General features: G+C 48.0%; 1 protein-coding gene across 1 annotated transcript in view; it reads left to right on the forward strand.

Annotated features, from left to right (window-relative positions):
- Positions 1 to 2,373: 2,373 nt before the first annotated feature.
- LOC142590423 (neural cell adhesion molecule 2-like) overlaps positions 2,374 to 23,345 on the forward strand; it is a 483,557-nt gene continuing 462,585 nt past the window's right edge. Inside the window, exon 1 of the mRNA XM_075702523.1 lies at positions 2,374 to 2,597. Within this exon, the coding sequence (XP_075558638.1) occupies positions 2,483 to 2,597 (115 nt within the window). The 5' untranslated portion in view covers positions 2,374 to 2,482. The remainder of the gene's footprint in view (positions 2,598 to 23,345) is intronic.

Here is a 23,345-nt window from a genome sequence, read left to right on the forward strand (position 1 = left end):
CACTAAGGTCCTCTTCCTGAGTGAAGGCCGAATACCTGTTCTGTAGCTTGATCTGCAATTTCTCTATTTTCCCTCTTACCGCTAACTCATTGATTGGCTTCTTATGTACCAGTTTCTTCCGTTCCCTCCTCAAGTATAGGCTAATTAGAGTTCTTACCATCCTGTGGTCACTTCAGCGCACCTTGCCGAGCACGTCCACATCTTGTATGATGCCAGGGTTAGCGCAGAGAATAAAGTCGATTTCATTTCTAGTCTCGCCATTCGGGCTCCTCCACGTCCACTTTCGGCTATCCCTCTTGCGGAAGAAGGTATTCATTATCCGCATATAAGTCTGTTCTGCAAACTCTACTAATAACTCTCCCCTGCTATTCCTAGAGCCTATGCCATATTCCCCCACTGACTTGTCTCCAGGCTGCCTCTTGCCTACCCTGGCATTGAAGTCGCCCATCAGTATAGTGTACTTTGTTTTGACTTTACCCATCGCCGATTCCACGTCTTCATAGAAGCTTTCGACTTCCTGGTCATCATGACGGGATCTGGGGGCGTAGACCTGTACGACCTTCAATTTGTACCTCTTATTAAGTTTCACAAGACCTGCCGCCCACTCGTTAATGCTATAGAATTCCTGTATGTTACCAGCTATATCCTTATTAATCAGGAATCCGACTCGTAGTCCTCGTCTCTCCGCTAAGCCTCGGCAGCACAGGACGTGCCCGCTTTTTAGCACTGCATATGCTTCTTTCGTCCTCCTAACTTCACTGAGCCCTATTATATCCCATTTACTGCCCTCTAATTCCTCCAATAACACGGCTAAACTCGCCTCACTGGATAACGTTCTAGTGTTAAACGCTGTCAGGTTCAGATTGCAATGGCGGCCTGTCCGGAACCAGAGATTCTTAGCACACTCAGCTGCGTCGCAGGTCCGACCGCCGCCGTGGTCAGTTGCTTCGCAGCTGCTGGTGGGGACTGAGGGCCGGGTGAGACTTTGTTAATGGTATGTAAAATGCAGCAGGCTTGCTGCACTGCTAGGGTACATACTGAGGAATGTCCAAGTTATGGTAATTTAGAATCAACAATGACGCCCTGGGGATATCCTAAATCCACAACCAAATGTCCCCCAAACGTACTTTGGATGACTGGTAATACAAAACGTTTCAGAAGCCTCCTACATCCTGAAAAGAATGTCCCTAGGGTGTACTCAGGAATATGCAATAAAAATAATCAATATTTCAACATCTCTTGGACGTCCGAATATCCCATTATGACGTTCGTGGGACGTTTCTAAGAACGCCAATTCGCGTGCATGGGACGGTCCTATGGACATCCAAGAATGATCCACAGGCTACTTAGATATGCCCTAGGGACGCTCGAATGTCCCGTTTCAGATCTCTGCTGGACATCTGTAGGACGTGGATGGTCGAATGGGTTCACGCGGAAAAAAAAATTTGTTCTTATCAAGTCCAGCACCTGATAGCGTAGAAGGTGAAGTCTATTTGGTCTTGCAAATGACGACATTGCACCGTTCACCTCACGCTGTACAGAAAAATCGTTTCTCACCAGATAGCCTGGTAAAAGCTTACAAGTTATGTCTGCACATGAGGAATATTTGGAAACGGAATCGTGGGACCATACAGATAGAAACATGAAATGCGACCCAAATGATGCCCAATTTGTCGAAACGCAAAATTTTCAGGCTCGGTTCGGGTTCCCGCTTTTCATTCAGTTAAGGTTCAGCTTCGGAGCGATAATTCTAACGGTTCAAACTGGCTCGGGGCATTCTGAACCGGTTCATTCAGGTTTTCAAACGGGTTCGAAGAAATACTCCTGTGCCACCGGACGATTACATCATGGACGTTTACTTGGAGTGGATCCAGGAAGTACTTTTTTCTACCTTTCCTGTTTTTTTTTCTTTGTGCTTCATGTCCCGCTGCTGCCTTTTTTAGTAGGTTCGTTCAAGAAGTACAGGGCTACCTGCAGTCCCCTGATGGCTTCTCCCAAAGGGGTACGTATACCACGTGCTATACTTGTCACACGAGTGAAAGGAAGGTCGGGCCCAAACTTCTGAACCTGAACGCTATAAAAGCCCCTGCCTCTTCCTGGTCGAGATGAATTCGATCGAAATCAAACCGTTTTTCCGCTGGTGGGACGCTCTGGAATGGACGGCCACCGGCAGAAACAAACGACGCCTAAATCTCACCTGCCTCACGAGTGCACCGAGAGATGGCAGCACGAGGGCATGGCGCTGCCGACGCCAGGGTGCGAGCCCGCGGATCGCATGCCCGGCGTTCGAGCCCCGATCAGCAGAGCTCGCCGCGCGCTACGACCGCCGTGTCATCGATCCCACGTGGCGGCGGGGGCCTTTCTTCTGCACGGCGGCAGGGCCCCCTACTTCTGTCTTTGCGGGCCGGCTCCGTCTGTTCGTGGCCGGTCGTGTGTGCGCGCGCGCGGCAGCCGCGTGTCCCAACGGTGACTTGGCGTCATTATGTGCCCGACCTGTTGGATTCGTATCGGTCGCCTGCTCCACTGCACGCTGACGCTGCTCACTCTTGGAGTATCGCCACTGGTGGGCCTGCAGCCGCTCGAGACACCGCGCAAAGGTCGGTGTCCGCAGGACTCTTCACGCGGCTATACACTTTCGCGCGATGCAAGTTGACGTCTTATTTTCGCTTCGTGCCCCCGTTGTTTATGTAAGCACGACAGGTCACGTGGGCCGCACTCCTGCCCATGTGCTCTACTTTGTAGCTGACACCGAAGTGTATCGCTACTTTCACCGAAGGCGGGAAACCTGTAAACACGGAGGAGCAGCGCGCTCGCTTACCTTTCGCGTTTACTGTTTGCCGCCTTCGCGCTTGACGTGCATGCGGGCGCGTCGCGTCTAATTTCCCCTTTCTTTCAGGGACGAAATGATGAGCCCATCTTCGCTGCTTCCTTTTCACTACTCGGTCCAGAGCCTCTTCTAAGCGCGTTTTGAGCAAGCTGCAAGGAAGAGCACGTATTTCAGTGACGAAAGCTTCTGTGCTAAATCAATGAAGGGAAAGAAAACTGATGCGCGAGAAGGGAACAACAAGGAAGGCTGAAAGAGTGGAAGTTCGCAGCCGCATGAAGGCCGAGGATGTTGCCTGCACGTGCTCGAATTAAATTCGAGGCCGACGTGCAGGAACTATTCTAAATCTGTGATTGTCAATAAGTTCAGCAGGTTCAGAGTGCACGCTTACTCTTACAATTGCCCGACTTAATGCTTGGCTTTATTTGAAAAAACGAAGCCCCACAAAGGCTTCATCTGCCCAGCCTTCATGAGATGCGAAGTAAGGTTTGGTCTTTTGAGAAACCCAATATCTTTTGTGGAAATACAAAATGCGAGGAAAAAATTTTATAAACAAAAACTTCAGGTGGGCAGCAACTCAGTTTTTTACGTAAATACCCGGAAGGAATCGTCGAATACATTAATAAATGTTTTAATTTTATTTTTCTAAATGTATCGTTATGCCAAGTAGGTGACAAAGAGAAAGAAAAGTGAAATGTAGAGAAGCAGACAATCAACTGTAATATTAGTTCACGTCATGTGCATGGTGTTAGATATGTTTATTATGATACTGTGAACTTGAATATTTCGTTAACATTCTTCAAGCACTGTAGATCAATATCGTGCACAACGGTCTACAATGTATTCTTTTATATTTTCGCAAAAGCACTCTTCTGAGTTTGGAGGTCTTTATACAAGGCGTATATTTCGTGTTTGGGCGTAGGTGAGAAATACACGTAGTTCACTTTAGGTAGTTAAGCATAACCCACAACCTCTGTACCAATACAACGTTGTCGGTTATGCTCAGTTTTAATATTGATTCCCGTCGTGTTAAACGGAAGGTCGAGTTATCCAATCTGTGCATGAGACAGCCACGCTCAATGAGTTAATAAATGGCAGGTAGTGACTAAGCCAAGTGCAACTCTAGCACAAACAGGAAGCTGGCATAGGGAGCCTCAGCCTCTTTCGTGATTCGGAGAAAGAGGCCGGCAGAAGGCTAAGTCCTGAGGTGAAGACCTGCAGGCACGACGATACTGTGCCCCCATGGCTAGATCTCGTTTTGATTAGCAGGGCGGTTTGCCCTGCGCTACGGCACGGGCTCATCAGAACTGGCCGGCGCATCTGGCAACTGTCCGCAGCAATGAGCACAAGTAGTGGGACGATTGCCAGCGCTCATGCCGGGACGTGCTTGACAGACTGTTCCCACTTTCAGGAACGGGATCAGGTACTTGTATTGTAGCCTGTAGTCAAGGGCCGGGCCACGCAGCCTTCAGCAAGAAAGCGATGTGCTTATGGAGCGAAACCTCTGCACAGAGACGGGTATTATGGTCAGGCTAATAAAAGATTAGCAGACCGTACCTATATGCATTTCGCCGCGCAATGGGTGGACGCATGAAGGGAGAAGGTTAAGCAGGCCAACAGAGAACCGCTGATGTGGCGCTTTAAGAAAGAGCACATACTGTCCATCCGTGAGGACAGCGAAGATTATTTGATTTCGGGAGCAGGAACAGCACGACTTGATCTACACAGTCTTGTGAAGTCAGCTTTCTAGTATCGTCAAAAAGAAAGATGTAGTCAGTAAAGTCTGGCAGAATATTCGTCCGGAACCTTATTGGCGTATTTTGTACTACGATGTTGACCATAAGCTGAGAAAATCAAGGTTTCATCTTTTCTTCTTCATTTCGGAGCACCAACAGCGAATACGGTGACATCGATATGGCATGTCAATTTCAAATGATGTTTATAGGTTTCGATCTTCATTATATATTCAGAAAAACGGCATAGACATGTTAAATGAGCGTTTGTTTGTTTTCGACTGCTTTACTGTTTATTTTGAAACGATGAACTAGCGTCGTGCAGACACTGTCACTTTCTGTGGCGTCACAGGAAGCTTCTTCGTGTCATTCAATGTAATATCGTCAACCATACTTTGTATTTGCTTAAGTTTTGCCCTACTAAACATCTGCTAATAGTAATGATGGCTTAAGTGGATACTCAAGCGCGGGATTAACAATCTCCCGAAACAAGCTTTTTTTTCTTTTTGGTTACTTTTAGGAAGCGACTGCTCGACGACAAAGACGTTTATTAAAGGATGCTGTTGATGGTTTCTGGTTTTTCTGTATGCCCCTTTATTAACGAAAGGCCCGTGGCCTCACGACCTTCTTCACGGAAGGCCCGACGCGTGTTCGGCTCGGCTAAGTCACTTCAATTTTGACGTCCCAAGTCATCATAAAGGACGAAAACCACAGAACATGTTTAATCTACCTGTGGCTTTTTAGCAGACCGCTTCAGCAGAGCGTTACCATTTAATGTTACCGGTACCATAGTGGCTAACTTGCAGCTTTTGCGCGCTGCTTAGTGGCTCTCACGTCGTGTGAGCGTAGCGCAGTTCAGCTGGTGCACGGGAAAACTAACAATCAAGTTCTGCAAAGTGTGCCAGCCTCATTGGGGCAAACATTTGAACTGCCTTTTTTGTTTCTTTGTGTCAGTAAAGATTTGAGGTCTCCCAGAACTAACTGGCGAATCAGGTAAACATAAGTTCATGTAATTATAGGGCACTAAATAATGGCATGGCACTATAGCTTATGAGGTTCACTCCAAAAGCACACCTGAGAGTTATGTAATAATTGAGACAATATGAATAAGCAGTTTTCTTAGTTTTGGAGAAAAATCATTTTCTACTCATACACCTTTAAACAGGACCAAAAATGAAAAGATTATTTCAGTTATACAAACTTGCAAAGATACGCACGCAGCCACTCCGTTTGCGGCTACACGTATCTCAGAATGGGTGCGGAAAAATCTGCAGTTTTGCCCGAAATGCGAAGCAGTGACATTGATGACTAGCACAGTATTATGCGAAATATAATTAGCAATCGTACTGCGTTGTGCTAGTTGGTACATGGTTATAGACGCAATGGCGCGAAAAAGACGAGGAGCTGAAGACACACAATATGTACACTTCAAGAACGCTTGTGCTGCACATTTAGTGTGTCTGCATGTCCTCGTTTCTTTCGCGCGATTACTTCTATTGTATCTACGAATACCAGCGTCTCGCACTGTATATCAAGCAGGTTATGCAGTACAAGCTGTGCAATGATCTCTGTCTGAAGCCGGGCTGTGAATGCAGGTAGCCCGTCAGATAAACCGGCACTGCTTCTCGGGATCGTCCGTAGCTTGACACAGATAATAGTTGGATGGCGTACTTTTGGGTCAGTCCAACCTCGCATGCAGAAATGTGTAATACTGATTACATGGAACACATTCTTTTTACTCAGTTATTTCACGGGCAGACGAACCAGCATGTGATTGCATCTTTGATTTGTCTGGCTAGCTTAAGGAGCGCACGAAAAATCGAAAGAAACGCCGATCCACCGAGAGCTGCCAGAATCCTGCCCCCGAATATGACTACCTAAGCACACAGGATAGATGAGCGAAGCAATGCATCTATGTTGGCTTTTAATGCTAACCGCTACTTGGCTTCTTCGAGGCACTTAGCGGTAGGCAGGTAGGTTCCCCTCTCGCCTTGTTTGATAAAATGAAAACTTGAGTGCCCGACGGTGGTACTGAACCTCTGACGCGGAGCACAATCCGCCTGATGCTCTAAACGTTGGGCTACGACCACATTAGGGTTTCTCCCGTGCCAGTGCCAGCTAGCTCTTTTACATGACTGGCGTGAGCGTCGCGTAACACAGCATTGAGCTAGAGCGCGTGTGAGCGTGCCAGTTTCCATTCGGCCACAGACTTAGCACTCTCTTTTCCTTGTGTCACAGGCGAGAGCGTGCCAGTTTCTCCCGCTTTTGCATAGTGCCAGCAAACGCTTTGATGCGCTGTGTTGGACGGTACTGCCTTTGGGATCGGTCCAGGTCGTAACGGAACAAGTTGTAACGTTTCTTCCTGTGTAAAAACGAAAGAAAAAGGAAAAGGAACACTGTCGTAACGCCGTCGCCATCACAATATTTAGGCTGTCTTGCTTCTGGCGTCACACACAGGCTCGCGTCAAACCCGACTGCTCGCTTTACACCAAACCCGTCATTTCATCTCCTCAAAGAACCCCCAACGATGCTGGATAACCATTTAGTCGCAAAGTGCTTCGGATAACATCGATCCCCCAGAGTGCGGAGGATCTGCGCATTCCTTTTTTGCATTAATTTGGAAGACAACGGCTTCCTTGGCGAGTTACCGTCACTTTTTTGTATAGGGTATGTCTGTTCCAAACTCTAGCCTGTTTCGTGGGGCGATCCCGAAGGTTGTGCAACCTTAAGTCCGATGCTCTTCCTACTCCCTTCACGCGAGGGGTGACGCGATATAGCGCATGCGCAGTGGCTCCGGCTTTAGCACGTGGAGGAGCGCTAATTCGCTCTAGCCTTCGCATTGTCATGTCGCGACCTAAGAAATTACTCAACGAAGCGGACGTTGACAAGCGGAAGAAAAAACTGAGGAGCCATTACACTCTGTGAAGGTGGTTCACCTGTGAAGCTGCTATGGTGGTATAAATTATGTTCGTATATAGTTTCGTTGGTATGTGACTATATATATATAATTACGTGTATGTCACTTATGCGAAATACAATGAAACATCAGGCGCCCACTACGTCACGCACTATACGTCATAAATGCACAGAGCTACCGCCGAAGGCATTTTACTACACCGCTCTAAAGATGCAGATGTCGATGCAGCTGTGACAGAGCGCCGTTTGGAAGCAGGTGACCGTTAAACCAAGCCTCGACGCGAGCGAGGATATCCGTTGAATGGGGCACAATCCAAAGGACTGCACGAAACAAAACACGTTTGTTTGTAATTTGAGATTGAGCATGCTTTCTAATTAATTAGCTGAATGAAACTTGGAAGGACTGCAGTTTTATTCTAGCGGACAAACATGGCGCTGCCCGTTTCCCTCCTGTAGAAGCCCATGTATTGACGGCAGACTGGAATTCCACAATATTTACAACTGCACTGTGAACTACACAATTGAAAAGAGTAGATAAAACTCAGTGTAATGTTAGAGCCACCTTAGCGGCTAATTGTAATATAATTTTTTTTCGATATAGTTTCGATAAAACAAGAGTTACAGCCGTTTTCTGTAACCATACTTTCTCCGTGGACGGCCATGTATTAACAGGAGACGAGAATTCTGTACTATTTACAGCTTCACTGTGAACTAATTATGACAAGTAAATGAAACTCAGCGTAATGATAGTGTCCTTTTAGCGGCGAATTTGAGTATAATTTTTTCCAAGATACCTACATTAGATGTAGAGCTAGAGAGCCTTCGCGAGAAAGTTGGCTTTGCCGCAAGGTGCGTTCCGTTCGCCGCTACAATTTTTCCGGAGGGTAGCCACAGACAGCTTCGCTGTAAAAAGTGCACAGGCTGCCAGACGTCGGCCACGCATATACTCAAAAAAGTTGGAAGGCGATTCAATCTTGACGTCGATTAAACGCTGTCGCGCCAGCGCGGCTCTGACCATACAGTATACACTTCATAGAGCCCATTATCACCCCCAACAAAGCAAGGAAGACATTATCTTTCATCGACTTCAACTAGAGGTTGAACCGCCTTCCAGATTTTGTTATTTGTATGATTTGCATTTCAATATTTGTGTTAACGAGTTAAGCACATAGCTATTTATGTTCAGGTCTTGCGTAAGTACTTTGTCTTTGCTTCCCTGTAATAATGCAAGAGAAGAAAAATATGGTCTGGTAGCTCAATATTTAGGACATTATCTTTCAGTGGGACAAACTCAAGAATAACTAGAACGCATGCATCACGCACAATAAATTCGACGGCATGACGATGTGTTGATTACTTACGGGCAGGTATTGTGGCAGAGGTGACGCCATGGGTACATCACGAAAATTTTTAGATCAGCTATCGCCGACCTGGTAATATATATACCATCAGTCTTACAGCTTCAGGATTAAGAAGGTGGGGGAAATACGATTACCTAACGGGAGACCTTAACTTGAACTCAAAGTGATTTAACTCCGCAAAAGCGAGCCGACCTGACCAAAGAAACTTTTTTTAGCTTCCACATTCTATAACTGGTTGAAGGGCACAGGTAGAGACCGGTAATAATCACGTACGCTGCCGCCGCACGACAAGCTTCAGCATGGTCCCCTTACCCTGTTGCTCCGACTACTTCAATGCAAGACATTATGGCAATGCAGCTTAATTCTCATTATGCTTCATTTTAACCGACTAAACAACGATAGCTTATCTTCGCAGACCAAAGCAGGCGGTATCTGCTTACTTCTCTTACTTTTCTTTAATGCTTTGCCGCAGGTAGCAAACAGAAGAGCTTGGAGCATGTTTTCCTCTCCTTCAGTTCGCGTTGCGTGGCGGTGCTTGCTGTACTCCTCCTGTGGTTTCACAAGCAGTACCACGAAAATAAAAAAAACAGCACACAGGCAAAGCGGTAATGGGCACGAGCTAAGCTGACGCATACCTAAAGAAAGTTTCCGACGAATGTGTATTCACTCGTTCATTTGGTGTTCTTTTACTACAGTGTGTCCGTAAAGTCATGGTTCACTTTTGACTGGTCACAGGAAAGCAACAAAACAACACAGAAATGTGACCCCTTCACAAAATGAAAACTTTCCAAGTTTCCGTAGAAGATGTGCAAGGGTGTGCACACACACGCGATGACGCAGCACCATGAACTGCGCAGCAGCGGATCAGCCCACGCCCACACCAGTCGAGATTTGGACAGTAGAGAGGAAAGTTCAGTGTGTTCTGTGGCTTGCTAAATTCGAATCCGTGACCAAAATGTAACGTGAATATCGTCGCATGAACAACGAAACGTCACCATTGAATCATTTAAAACAGAGAATCACAGACGTTATTCGCTCTGTTTCATAACCGTCCTTGACTGGGCGTAGGAAGAACTTGAATATCGTTTAGCTGTGTGTAGGACAACAAATATGGAGGCCACATAGAACTGCACTGGACAGGTATGAAACTTGGAGAGCTTTCCTTTTATTTGGTGAAGATTTGACATTTCTATCTTGTTTCGTTGATTTCCTGTGACCGGTCAGAAGTGCACCATGACTTTGTGGACATGCTATATATTACGGCACTCTTGAATGCCGAGCATGCTACAACAAAATTATTTACGAACCCCATTATGCTAATAAAAAAATTAAATTGAAGAAGCAAGCAGGGCGATGAAGCAGCTGCCATACTGCATGTTTGATCCGCATCGCTGGGGCAATACTGGCGCCATGTCATGTTCAGGCGATCTTAACACATCCAACAACAATGGTGCCTCCTCAGCGTTCCTGAAACCTTGCCAATTTTTTTTGGAGTGGATGCCCTCTAGCCTTCCTTTGCACGCGTGTCGTGATGCAGCGTACTAATAAATATAAATTTTTACATTGACCTTTTCGAGCCCACTCTCTAGAGTGAATTCGTTGCACCAGTTTCTGAACACCATCACTCTTTGGGTAGGAGATGCGCCAGTAATCAACTAATGATACGATGTTGGTAGCTTCGGTTTTCCAGAAACAAATGTCGCGCTTATGCGTCAGTTTAAATTTGGCAAGACGTTATTAAAGGTGAAAGACTTGCGCTGCGCAGCTCGAAAGTAATATTCATCCCAATTAGGAGAGAGGATATTACGTTTATCACGATCGCCGATTCCAAGAACATAGTTTGAGACATAGGCGTATCTACCGAGGTGGGGGAGGGGGGGGGAGATGGGGCGCTTGCCCCACACTGTCAAAAGTGGGGGAGGCGAAGTATGTGATCCCCCCCCGCTTTTGAAAGCCTGCACTGGCACTTTTGGCTGCATGCTGGAAAGTCCATTAAAACTACAGCTGCAGCTAAATTTTCTTTCTAAGTAGGCTGACCACATAAGTAATACTTTTCTTTAGTACGCATATCCCTGCTTGCACAACGAAGGTTGTCTTTTGTGCCTTCTCGGGACGCCCTGTGGCGGATGATACGCGGGATTCGCCACACACGCTCGCGTTGCGGATAACGCCTGGCACTGGGCAGTTCCCGCCCCAACAAACTGTCAGCTTGCGCAACGTGCATCATGTCCAGTATTTTGGGACCACTATATCCGTATTCTAAAACACAATCAGCTTGTTACATTTAATCTGCAAGTTAAAGGGAGGTCCCGATAAAGTATTATAATCAGCCGCGCCCAACGACAGGTGTGCTTTACGGCCTGAAATTGTTGGATTATGAAATGCGGGAAATATTTAATCTCTGTCCGTTGCAGCGTTGCAGTCACAGTTGCTTATCACCATCAGACATCTAATTAAACCTCTTACCAGTATAGCTGTCGAATTTTGTTCTGTAATCCCGACTTATCGTAGATATGCTCCTGAAAATGACCTTGGTCGAACTCGTAGAGCCATTTCAACACCAATGGCACGCTGACGAATTTTACCTAAAGACATGTCACTTCTGATTGACAATTTCATTTTCAGGCTGGTTCTAAATAAAAGCTACACTATTAGTTGTTTTCCGGCAAGAAAAACGCTGCATATATTTCATATTTCGACAAAATGAGGGCCACTTTATGATGATGTGTACCAAAAATTTGCACTGTGAAGGTTGCTTATGTAAAGCAGTAACTGACTGGTCGCTTTATCCCGATTTTCATAAGTTATAAACACCATTTGCTTGTTTTCCCCCTGTATTCTGCGTAAAATATGCAGGGTACGGTGTTTATATTTATTCGACGTACGAAACAATGTTCCGAGTGACGAGCGATATGTGTTTAGTCTGTGTAGGTTCATTACAGCCTTTGTAGAAGATTACTCATTGAAGCGTTCAAGGGTGTCATGCTGCCGCTAATCTAGATGTTTCCTTGGCTCCTAAAACAACACACGAGATACGGACGTGAAATTCCGTGAAAATAGGACAACTTAAGAGCAAAGCGTTGCGAAACTTCCACTTTCCTGCTTTAAATGCAAGTGTCGCAGATAAATACTAAACAGTAGTTTTTTTCATGTATTTTCGTGTAATACCTTCAGTCACGAATTACGATCGCCTGTCGATAAATGTGTGAAATTTAAATAATTTTATTCCAAGGTGCTGGAGACTCCATATAGAAAGCAAGTGAAGGTGCGAGAATGGCTCTGTGCATTTTATAGGTACCCATCATAATTAAATAGTAATTAAGTATTCATTAATTGTACTCTCTACAATTATGTACGTTTCCTCATTAATATATTTAATCAACCGCTCGAATTACACGCACAAGGGAAGAAATCTTCTTTTGCGATTCCTCCCGAAACGCCCCACTTCAAACGTCCCGTCAAAGACGGTAGTGCCTTCGTGAAAGCGGTCGTGTGAAGCGATACATTTCGCTGAGAAGTGAAATGAGTGTACTTTCAATTTACTCAAAGCTTAATGTTCATTGTCTATTCCTTGCAACGACAGCAAAGCGATGGCAAAAATAGGTCGCGTTCACAAACGTGTACACCGTGACTGAAGGGGATATTACGAGATTCCTAGTTTGTTTCTCCGGTGTCCTCGGTGAGCTAAACAAGGCATCTTGTTTATATCTAGGCAAAATTAGGGGCATGTTATGTATAAGGTGTAGGCAATGCTCCAAATAGGTTGGTTAAATTCGCATTTTGCAGTAGACTAGGGGCCCTATAACGTAAAACTATTCCAACATGTTTCTATTCCAATCTCCTGACGTCAAATTTGCGTAACCACCAACGCAAGCTACGGGCGGTCACCCGCAGGGTTGTCTGAACAGACCAATCAAACGCTCTCCTCGTTCATAGGAGGTCACTTTTGTTTGCTTGAAAAACGAATAACATTGCCTACACTGAGCGGCTTGTCATATGTAATTGGCTGACAAGAGGCTAGGAGAACGCGCAAGTGGAGAGGCATTCGATGGGGCCGAGCCACTGCACTGAAAGTCGATAACCGGATGAAGAGGGTGGTGCCGGCGTCTACGATTGGTCGGCTTTCCCTTACTTAGCTTGCGGTGGCTGGTCGAAAAACGCGGCGGCATCCAACGGAAGCTCAAGAATGACGCCAAAAGGGACCCTCAGCAAAAAAGAGTTGGCAGAATGAGGAGGTAAACGTTCCGAAAGTGCTCGAAAACGTTACACGGCAACGCAAGTAGTATTATTATACGCAAATACACCCATGCTCTCCGGCAGGTGCGAGTAGCTAGCGTCTGAGCTCTCGGCGGCAGCCATCTTTAATTCCTTTCGGAACGGGGCAGCCTGCGGCTATTCCGAAGAAGATTCAGTTTTGTTCGGCATATTAATGCATCTTTATCGCGTACACGTCACTTTGACGCGGTGAGTTCTTGCGGTTTTGTGACGTCGCGTGACATGCAGGTGAAGTGGGTGAAGCCGAGGGCTAATGGCGAAAAGGGGTCGAATCAAAAATAACTGTTTTTCTTTTTTCTGTCAAATCATGCATAATCGGTGTTTACACATCATATCAGATGGGGAGGTATCGCGGTTTTCGTGACGTCGCGTGACAGACAGGTGAAGTGGGGATGGTCGAAAAAAAGTTTTTGACCAATCGTGGAGGGCTGATAGCAGAATTGGAATAGTTTTACGTTATAGCGCCCTAGGTGTGCAAGTGGTCTATAGCGTTATTAGTCTGTTTTACGAGCGGTGTAAGATTTAGACGGCCGCGCTGGCATAAATACAACAACTGAGGTAAAATTTTGCGAACCTAAGGGTAACAATACGCCAAGTTTATGTGTGGTGGTAAATACGTCTTGATCAAATACAGCGTTAAAAAATGTAAGCAAGTGTTTGAAATTATTACGCTACTGCTATTAGCTAGATTTCCCTATGTCCAAGGAGAACTCAGTGTTTCAGATATATTATACTTTAAAGAAATAGGCAGCATTTTAAGTGCAATGCGTGCGTAGTTTTAATATTTCTGGCTCATTTAGAAGGGCTGCAAATAATTATTGCACCCTGATCTTTTCTTACTTTTTCATGCGTGATATTGTCACGTGGTGGTGACGTTGAATAACTCAGTAGCAATACTGTGAACGACAAAACTAACTTTTATTGGGCGAACCTGTGCCCACAAAACAGGCTACACTTATAGCACAACTATAGCGGCGAACACGCTCGGCGATTGTCGAAAATCTGATCAGCGGGTCAAGCGCGTCGGCTTTTATACAGCAGTCATCGAATGTTCCAGACTAATCGTTGGGACCCGCATGCCTTCTACAATGTTCTACACTATTCGCGTCACGCGATGAAATCAGATAACGCAACGTTCGGCGACAACAGACAGCGGTTAGAAGCATCGATAACTTTCCAGAAACTTCGGATACATGCAGGCGCGTCCCGCGCTGTGCGATAACATTTGTTAGGCGGCGAAACGTGGTCGCCCGATAAATATAAGTACACGTGTCAATACCCCCCTCTTAAAAAGCATCGACCCGATGCTGCAAACAAACGAAAGAAATAAAGAAGCACTCGTAGCAAAGAAAACAACAAAATAAGGAAAGTTCGTCAGCGTCCATAAAAAGGTTTAAGACGGACCACGTGGACCACTTCAGATCGTGCGCGGCGCCGCTGTGAATGCGAAATGCCATCTGGCACGACCTCATAGTCCAGTGCGCCAATACGTCGGATGACCTTGTAGGGTCCGAAATAGCGTCGCAATAGTTTCTCACTCAGTCCTCGTCGGCGTATCGGGGTCCATACCCAAACACGGTCGCCGGGCTGGTACTCGACGAAGCGTCGTCGGAGGTTGTAGTGTCGGCTGTCGGTACGCTGCTGGTTTTTGATCCGCAGACGGGCGAGCTGTCGGGCTTCTTCGGCGCGCTGTAGATAGGTAGCGACGTCAAGATTCTCTTCGTCAGTTATGTGCGGCAGCATGGCGTCGACCGTCGTCGTCGGGTTCCTGCCGTAAACCAACTTGAACGGCGTGATCTGTGTTGTTTCTTGTACCGCCGTGTTGTAAGCGAATGTTACGTACGGCAGGACGGCATCCCAGGTCTTGTGTTCGACGTCGACGTACATTGCTAGCATGTCGGCGAAGGTCTTATTTAGCCGCTCCGTAAGACCATTCGTCTGTGGGTGGTAGGCAGTTGTCCTCCTGTGCCTTGTCTGACTATTGCAGAATGACCTGGGTGAGCTCCGCTGTAAAGGCTGTTCCTCTGTCGGTGATCAGGACTTCTGGGGCGCCATGTCGCAGCAGGATGTTTTCGACAAAGAATTTCGCTACTTCGGCGGCGCTACCTTTCGGCAGTGCTTTAGTTTCAGCGAAGCGGGTGAGGTAGTCCGTCGCCACGACGATCCACTTATTTCCGGTTATTGACGTCGGAAAGGGCCCCAGCAAATCCATCCCGATCTGCTGGAATGGTCGGCAAGGAGGCTCGATTGGCTGTAGTAATCCGGCTGGCCTTGTCGGCGGTGTCTTGCGTCGCTGACAGTCTCGGCATGCTCTGATATAACGGGCGACTTCGGCGGTCAGGCGCGGCCAATAATACCTTTCCTGTATCCTCGACAGCGTCCGGGAGAATCCAAGGTGCCCAGCGGGTGGATCGTCGTGTAGGGCGTGCAGTACTTCTGGACGCAGTCCTGACGGGACAACAAGAAGGTAGTTGGCGCGCACTGGTGAGAAGTTCTTCTTTACGAGTAGGTTGTTTTGAAGCGAGAACGAAGATAATCCTCGCTTAAATGCCCTAGGGACAACGTCGGTGTGCCCTTCCAAATACTCGATGAGGTTTTTCAACTCCGGGTCTGCTCGCTGCTGTTCAGCGAAGTCTTCTGCGCTTAAAATGCCGAGGAAGGCGTCGTCATCTTCGTCGTCTTGCGGCGGCGAGTCAATGGGGACGCGTGATAGGCAATCGCATCTGAGTGTTTTCGTCCGGACTTATAGGTTACAGTGACATCATATTCTTGCAGTCTTAGGCTCCACCGCGCCAGCCGTCCTGAAGGATCCTTTAAATTCGCTAGCCAACACAAAGCGTGATGGTCACTGATGACTTTGAATGGCCTGCCATATATGTAAGGGCGAAATTTCGCTGTAGCCCAAACGATGGCGAGGCATTCTTTTTCGGTTGTAGAATAATTGCCTTCCGCTTTTGACAACGACCGGCTAGCGTAAGCTATCACGTGTTCATGACCATCTTTTCTCTGGAGTAGCACGGCCCCGAGGCTTAGGCTACTGGCGTCAGTGTGGATTTCGGTATCGGCGTGCTCGTCGAAGTGCGCAAGTACGGGCGGCGATTGCATGCGTCGTTTTAGTTCTTGAAATACGTCGGCCTGCGGCGTTTCCCACTTGAACTCGACGTCACATTTAGTTAGCTGTGTCAGCGGCTCAGCGATGCGTGAAAAGTCCTTGACAAAGCGCCTGTAGTAGGCACACATGCCAAGGAATCCACGCACTGCCTTCTTGTCGATGGGTTGCGGGAACTTTGCGATGGCAGCTGTTTTCTGCGGGTCGGGGCGTACTCCGGATTTGCTGATGACGTGGCCTAGGAAGAGAAGCTCATCGTAAGCGAAGCGGCACTTTTCGGCTTCAGAGTGAGCCCTGATGATTTGATGGCCTCTAATACTGTCGCAAGCCGCCTAAGGTGGTCGTCGAAATTTTCGGCGAAGACAACGACGTCATCCAAGTAAACAAGACACGTCTGCCACTTCAATCCTGCTAACGCCGTGTCCATGACGCGCTGAAACGTTGCAGGCACCGAGCACAGTCCGAATGGCATGACCTTGAACTCGTAGAGTCGGTCTGGCGTGATGAAGGCGGTCTTATCGCGATCTCTCTCGTCGACTTCTATTTGCCAGTAGCCAGACTTAAGGTCCATCGACGAGAAGTATTTAGCGTTGCAGGGCCAATCCAATGCGTCGTCTATCCACGGAAGGGGGTATGTACGTCCTTCGTGATCTTGTTCAGTCGACAATAATCGACGCAGAAACGTAGGTTTCTGTCCTTTTTCTTCACCAGGACAACAGAAGATGCCCACGGGCTTTTCGACGGCTGGATGATGTCGTCGCGCAGCATTTCGTCGACTTGTTGCCTAATAGCTTCACGTTCTCGCGTCGAAACTCGGTAAGGGCTCTGGCTGAGTGGTCGAGCGCACTCTTCGGTTATGATACGATGCTTTGCAACTGGTGTTTGTGGAATCCTCGATGACCTCGAAGAGCAGTCTTTGTATCAACGGAAAAGACTTCTGAGCCGTTGCTGCTTGCTCATGGGGAAGCTTGGATTTACGTCGAAGTCTGGTTCGGGGACTATGGTCGGCGGGGTAGATGCAGCAGAATTTGAGAAGACAAAGGCGTTGGTCGTTTCCAGAAGTTCCTCGATGTACGCGATTGTCGTGCCCTTGCTGATGTGCTTGAACGCTTGGCTGAAGTTGGTTAGCATCACTTCCGCTTTCCCTCCGTGGAGTCGAGCGATCCCTCTTGCGACGCAAATTTCACGGTCGAGTAGTAGATGCTGGTCGCCCTCGATGACGCCCTCTACGTCAGCGGGTGTTTCGGGGCCGACGGAAATAACAATGCTGGAGCGCGGCGGGATGCTCACTTGATCTTCGAGCACACTCAAGGTGTGGTGACCACAAAAGCTCTCCGATGGTATCGCTTGATCTTGCGAAAGCGTTATTGATTTCGACTTCAGGTCGATGATTGCGCAGTGTTGGTTCAGGAAGTCCATGCCAAGAATGACGTCTCGTGAACACTGCTGGAGGATAACGAAGGTGGCGGGGTGAGTCCAGTCATGAATGGTAATTCTTGCCGCGCAGATTCCAGTCGGCGTAATCAGGTGTCCTCCAGCGGTTCGAATTTGGGGGCCCTCCCATGCAGTCTTAACCTTCTCCAATTGGGCGGCGATGTGTCCATTCACTACGGAGTAATCGGCCCCTGTGTCGACTAAGGCAGTGACTGCGTGGCCGTCGAGAAGCACGTCGAGGTCGGTGGTTCTTTGTCTGGCGTTGCAGTGGGGTCTTGGCGTCGGATCACGGCTGCGTCGTGTTGAACTGAAGCTGAAACGTCGCGTCGTCGTCTTTCGTCGGTGTAGCCTTGGCTTCCTGACTACGTCGGGACGGCTGCGTGTCGTCATTAGGTCGTCGACATGGTTTCTTCGTCGTCTTCGTCGGCGGCGGAGGATCTTCGTCAGTTCGACGAACAGCAACCGCACCTCCATCGGTTGCTTCTTTTAGTTTTCCGGATATGGGCTCGCAGAGCGGCCCCGCGCTGGGCCGCTGTATGGTCGGCGCTGCGGCGACAGGTAGCGGCCTGGTGACGGCGAACGGGACGGTCGTCGAGGACTCCATTATGTAGCGGCGAGGTAGTCGGCGATGTCACGTGGGCGCTCTCCAAGCTGTGGACGCGGCGCTTTGACGGCGAACCCTCTCAGTCCCAAGTCGCGGTATGAGCATCGGCGATACACATGGCCGGCTTCTCCGCAGTGATAGCAGAGCGGGCGGTGGTCGGGGGCTCGCCAAATGTCCGTATTCCTCGCGTAGGTGCGCTGGGCGACGGGTGGGCGTACTGGCGGCGGCGGCGGCGGACGACGGTATTGCGGCGTTACAGGGCCCTGGAGCGGTCGCGGAGGGGGGCCTTGACGGCGTGCGACGGCGGCGTAGGTCATCGTTCCTGGCTGGGTCTGCGGTAACTGAGGTTGCACCTCAGGAACTCTAAGCGATCGCTCAACCTCATCTTTCACGATGTCGGCGATCGAGTGCACTTGAGGCTGCGACGAAGGCAGGACCTTGCGCAGTTCTTCGCGCACAATGGCCCTGATGGTCTCTTGCAGGTCGTCAGAACCCAGTCCTTGGATGGCGTACTGCGGCGTGAGCCCCTCGCGGTTATATTGCCGGGTGCGCATCTCCAGAGTTTTCTCGATCGTTGATGCCTCTGCAGAAAACTCAGCTACGGTCTTTGGCGGGTTACGAATAAGTCCGGCGAAAAGTTCTTGCTTGACGCCCCGCATCAGGAAGCGGACTTTTTCTCCTCCGACATTTCCGGGTCAGCGTGCCGGAAAAGACGGGCCATCTCCTCCGCGAAGATCGCGATCGTCTCGTTTGGCAGCTGCACTCTGGTTTCTAGTAGTGCTTGGGCTCGCATCTTTTCGCACGACGCTTGTAAACGTTTGCAAGAAGCCGCTTCGGAAAGGTCCCACGTCGTTAAGGTGGCTTCTCGATTCTCGAACCAGGTCCTGGCGCCGTCTTCCAGTGCGAAATAGACATGCCGCACCTTGTCGTCGCTGTCCCAACTGTTAAACGTAGCGACCCTCTCATACGTCTCCAGCCAGCTTTCCGGGTCCTCAAATGTGGAACCGCGGAACGTCGGTGGCTCCCTGGGCTGCTGCAGAACTATTGGGGCTGCTCCGGCTGCCATTGGGGCTGTCTTCTTGGTCATCTCTGGACGAACTTCTCTGACGATCTTCTTGGTCGTCTCTGGTAGAATTCCGTGTTCCGGGGGCAGCTGCTGTAGCCGGCGGCTTGCTCGATGTTCCGGGACGGCGCTCGTGTTGTCTTTGCGGTCCGGGCTTGGATTACGGCTTGTCGGGGGCGTCCGGTACATGAACCTAAAGCACCTCCACCAGATGTCACGAGGTGGTGACGTTGAATAACACAGTAGCAATACTGTGAACGAAAACACTAACTTTTATTGGGCGAATCTGTGCCCATAAAACAGGCTACACTTATAGCACAACGATAGCGGCGAACACGGTCGGCGATAGTCGAAAATCTGATCAGCGGGTCAAGCGCGTCGGCTTTTATAGAGCAGTTGTGGAATGTTCCAGACTAATCGTTGGGACCCGCGTGCCTTCCACAGAGTTCTACACCATTCGCGTCAGGCGATGAAATCAGATAAGACAAGGTTCGGCGACAACAGACAGCGGATAGAAGCATCGATAACTTTCCAGAAACTTCGGATACATACAGGTGCGTCCCGCGCTGTGCGATAACATCTGTTAGGCGGCGAAACGTGGTCGCCCGATAAAGATAAGTACACGTGGCATACATACATATATATATATATATATATATATATATATATATATATATATATATATATATATATACAGACAGAGCGATAAATCAGATCGGCTGCGGTTTGCCCCCCCCCCCCCCTTTAGAAATAGTTCTTACGCCCCTGATCTGAGACAATCTTCACAACAGCGAATCATGAATTCTAAGCTCGGGGAAGTCAAGTACAACAGAGGTCGCTAGAAAATCATTGTAGTCGACGCTTAAGTTACAACCTTGTTTGACTAAAGGGAGTGCACAGAACACGGACACATGGCGTAAGAAGCTGTGTGATTAATCTATGAATCAGCAAATAACATATATTTGTTAGCCTTCGAAGGTAATGTTGTGCACTTGGTTAATGAAACCTGGATAAGTAGCACTAGTGAAAAATACGCCACGCTGTCATGGAACATGAGTACTGGAAAAGAGAGGCTATTGATTTGGGTAGACAAGCACTCAACTCGCCTGACTGGGTTTGTGAAAACGAGTATAATGTTTGCATGGAGGAAAATCTATGCGCTTACTTTCTAGTCATAACTTTCAAGCGACGCGATCGAGCCGGCGCTTCTCCTCAGCAGCCAACCGATCAGGAGAGAAACCGGGACTGTGGCCGTTGGTTTAGCGTGCAGCCGTTCCGACTAGACAGAGCGGCTGAAATCGATCATGTTAGCTCATCCAAATGCTCAGTGCCATGCTCACGGTGGTGTCGCGCGGCATAGCTGGTAGAACGTGGTACCCAGAGAGCTGGAAACTGCAGTCGCAAGTAACCTTATCTTGTTTGTCGGAAGAGACAGCTATCAGCCGTTGACGGAAAGCGTGCAAGGACAGTCGTGGTTCCGCACGTAACACGCATCGCTGCACGCGTGGTGTGCGCGCTTCCACTGAGTGTTAAGTTCTTTACAAGCTGTTGGCAACAAATCGATTTCCCGATTTTGTGCGGTTCTTCTAGCGAATTGCCCATAATTAGCGTCAAATCCGCTAATACAGGTGCCATATAGGTGCAAAACTATTTAATAGGTGCTTTCGTGTTGGTTCGACGAGGCATCACGAGTTGCCTGAAGCTTGAGAGGATAGTCCTTACTTGAGCCGCTATTGCCAAAGCAATTGTGTGTTGAACTTCTAAAGTCAGATTGCAATAAATTGAAATTAAGTTTTGTGGTTTTACATGCCGAAACCAGCGATATGATTATGACGTACGCCGAAGAGGGAGATTGCAGATCAATTGTGACCGCCTGAGTCTCGTTAATGTGCATCTAGGGCCCGGTACACGAGCTTTTTTGCATTCCACCCCCTTCGGAATGCGGCTGGAATCGAACCCGCGACCCCAAGCTCGGTAGGGCAACGCCATAGCCACTGAGCTACCGCGACAGGTAGCTATAATTCCTGGTAACTGTATATCCTGAAGCCTGGTTCTCGTGCCTATCAGGAAAGAAATAGAAAATCGGCAACCCATTCTAGACCCCGGAAAGGTTGGCAAATAAAGCTTCGATTCAAATATCGCTTAGCATGCCAGAGCCTGGCCTCCTTTGGAGTAAGTATTGACCACTGTGAGGAAGGCCGAAACTTATCGGTCTAGCCGATAAGTTTGTCAAAAACGAAAGATTACCTGATGTCGATTGACTTGACATTACACAAAAGCGCAGATGCGCAGTACTGAAAACGCACCATGTCTCACTTCAAAGCGACCTCACTTTGAGGTGTACATGCAATGTTTTAAGATGGCCGGAATAATAATTTATATTTACTGATGGATATTGTGGTTCCCAAGGTTTTACTGACCGCAGGCACGGAACGTTCTCTCGCGACCTTACTTACACGCGAGCGGCACCCCTGCGGTCGCACTGAATCCTAGACGAGTGTTGAGACGTAAATGGGCGCCAACCTTTTTGGGGATCTTCGAATATTAGGCGTCCCCAAGACACCTAAGTATCCTACACCAAGCAATATTCCTTGTTTGGAATTGACCCGGTAAATTGCGGCTGGCATTTTTCTTCATTACGATCATAACCTATAGTTCTGCTTCTGAGACGCTAACACCGCCGAACTTCCTGGAAGTTGAGCTACATTTATTTTCAGGACTATGAGACAAGTGCACCTGCAGCTGGAATTGACAACTTGCCTAATGCACTGTTTGAATGCAGCTGCCACAATGCCGGCCACCGGCGAAGACCAATCTGACCGCTAACATTGGCAACAGGCTCAGCTTTTAGGCGAACATAAATCTCTAATTTGCAGGCCGCTCACTCTGCTACTTTCTTTGTTTTGTTTTTTAACCGAACCCACTCGAAATGCGAAGGTTGTGGGTTCGATTCCCACCTGCGGCAAGTTGTTTTTTCATCCACTATAATTTCCATTAATTTATCGTTTCTTGATATCATTCTTAAGCACAAAGTAATTTCCCCTATGTTGTCTTTGGTGTCAGTGTTTATTGGCTTCTTATGATATGACTAATAAAAATCGGGCCCCTCGGTTAATCCCCTTTATTCTCGTTTATTAGATAACGAGGGTCTTGAATCCGGCAACATTGATGCCTTCAGGTAGCATGTGTAGGTTTAGTGACCAGTTGCCTTCATCCAAAAAGATCACGTTCTCGTGACACCTGCGAGAAAAAGGACGTTCTACGTCCGCCGCCAAGGTCTGTGAGTGGTGGCGCTGGCTAACGCTGCCAGGGTTCTACTAGGACACATGAATACCCAAGAAAGTGGATGGGGAAACGGCGCCAGCTTGTGATTGTTGCGATTTCTTTTTGTCTGTCTGTCTTTTTTCGTGCGCGTGTGCTTTCTTTGGTTCGGGAGGAGGGGTAGGCGACGTTGCTAAGATAGTGCACGTACGCGAATGGAGGCAACACTTCCAACGACTGGCTCATCATCCCCGTGGTAGCCTATGTGCCACGATTCAATGTAGAGCTGCTACAGGCTATAGGTTCGTATCGGTCTCAATGACGACGGTACCATTACTGTCAATCTTCTGGTCAGATGTCTCGCATTGTTTTCACTTCGATGGTTTTCCAGTTGGTTGAGGTCATTTCTATCATTTTTTTATTGCTTATGGTAATGCAAAAGCGTTATATGTCCCATTGAGCGAAAATCCGTCGGCGTCATCGGCGTGAACGAAAGATGGCCGATGACGCAAAGAGCAAGAACACGTCAAAAAATGCTCGGATTGACGTCACATTTCTCAGGGAGGTTCCTGTAAACAAAGTAATGACTTTGAAAAGAAAATTTGGTAAATTTAGGGCTGGGTGAGAATCCGTTTCTTGGAATTAATGCACTCGAGGCAGTTGAAAGTATTCGCAAGAGCAGACTGCAAAAACATGTCATCGAACATCGTTACAATCTAGCTGGACGATTTATGAAGCAATCTTGACAGTGCTTGTGTATAATTT

Source organism: Dermacentor variabilis, chromosome 1, assembly GCF_050947875.1.
Source record: "Dermacentor variabilis isolate Ectoservices chromosome 1, ASM5094787v1, whole genome shotgun sequence".
NCBI classification, from domain to species: domain Eukaryota; kingdom Metazoa; phylum Arthropoda; class Arachnida; order Ixodida; family Ixodidae; genus Dermacentor; species Dermacentor variabilis.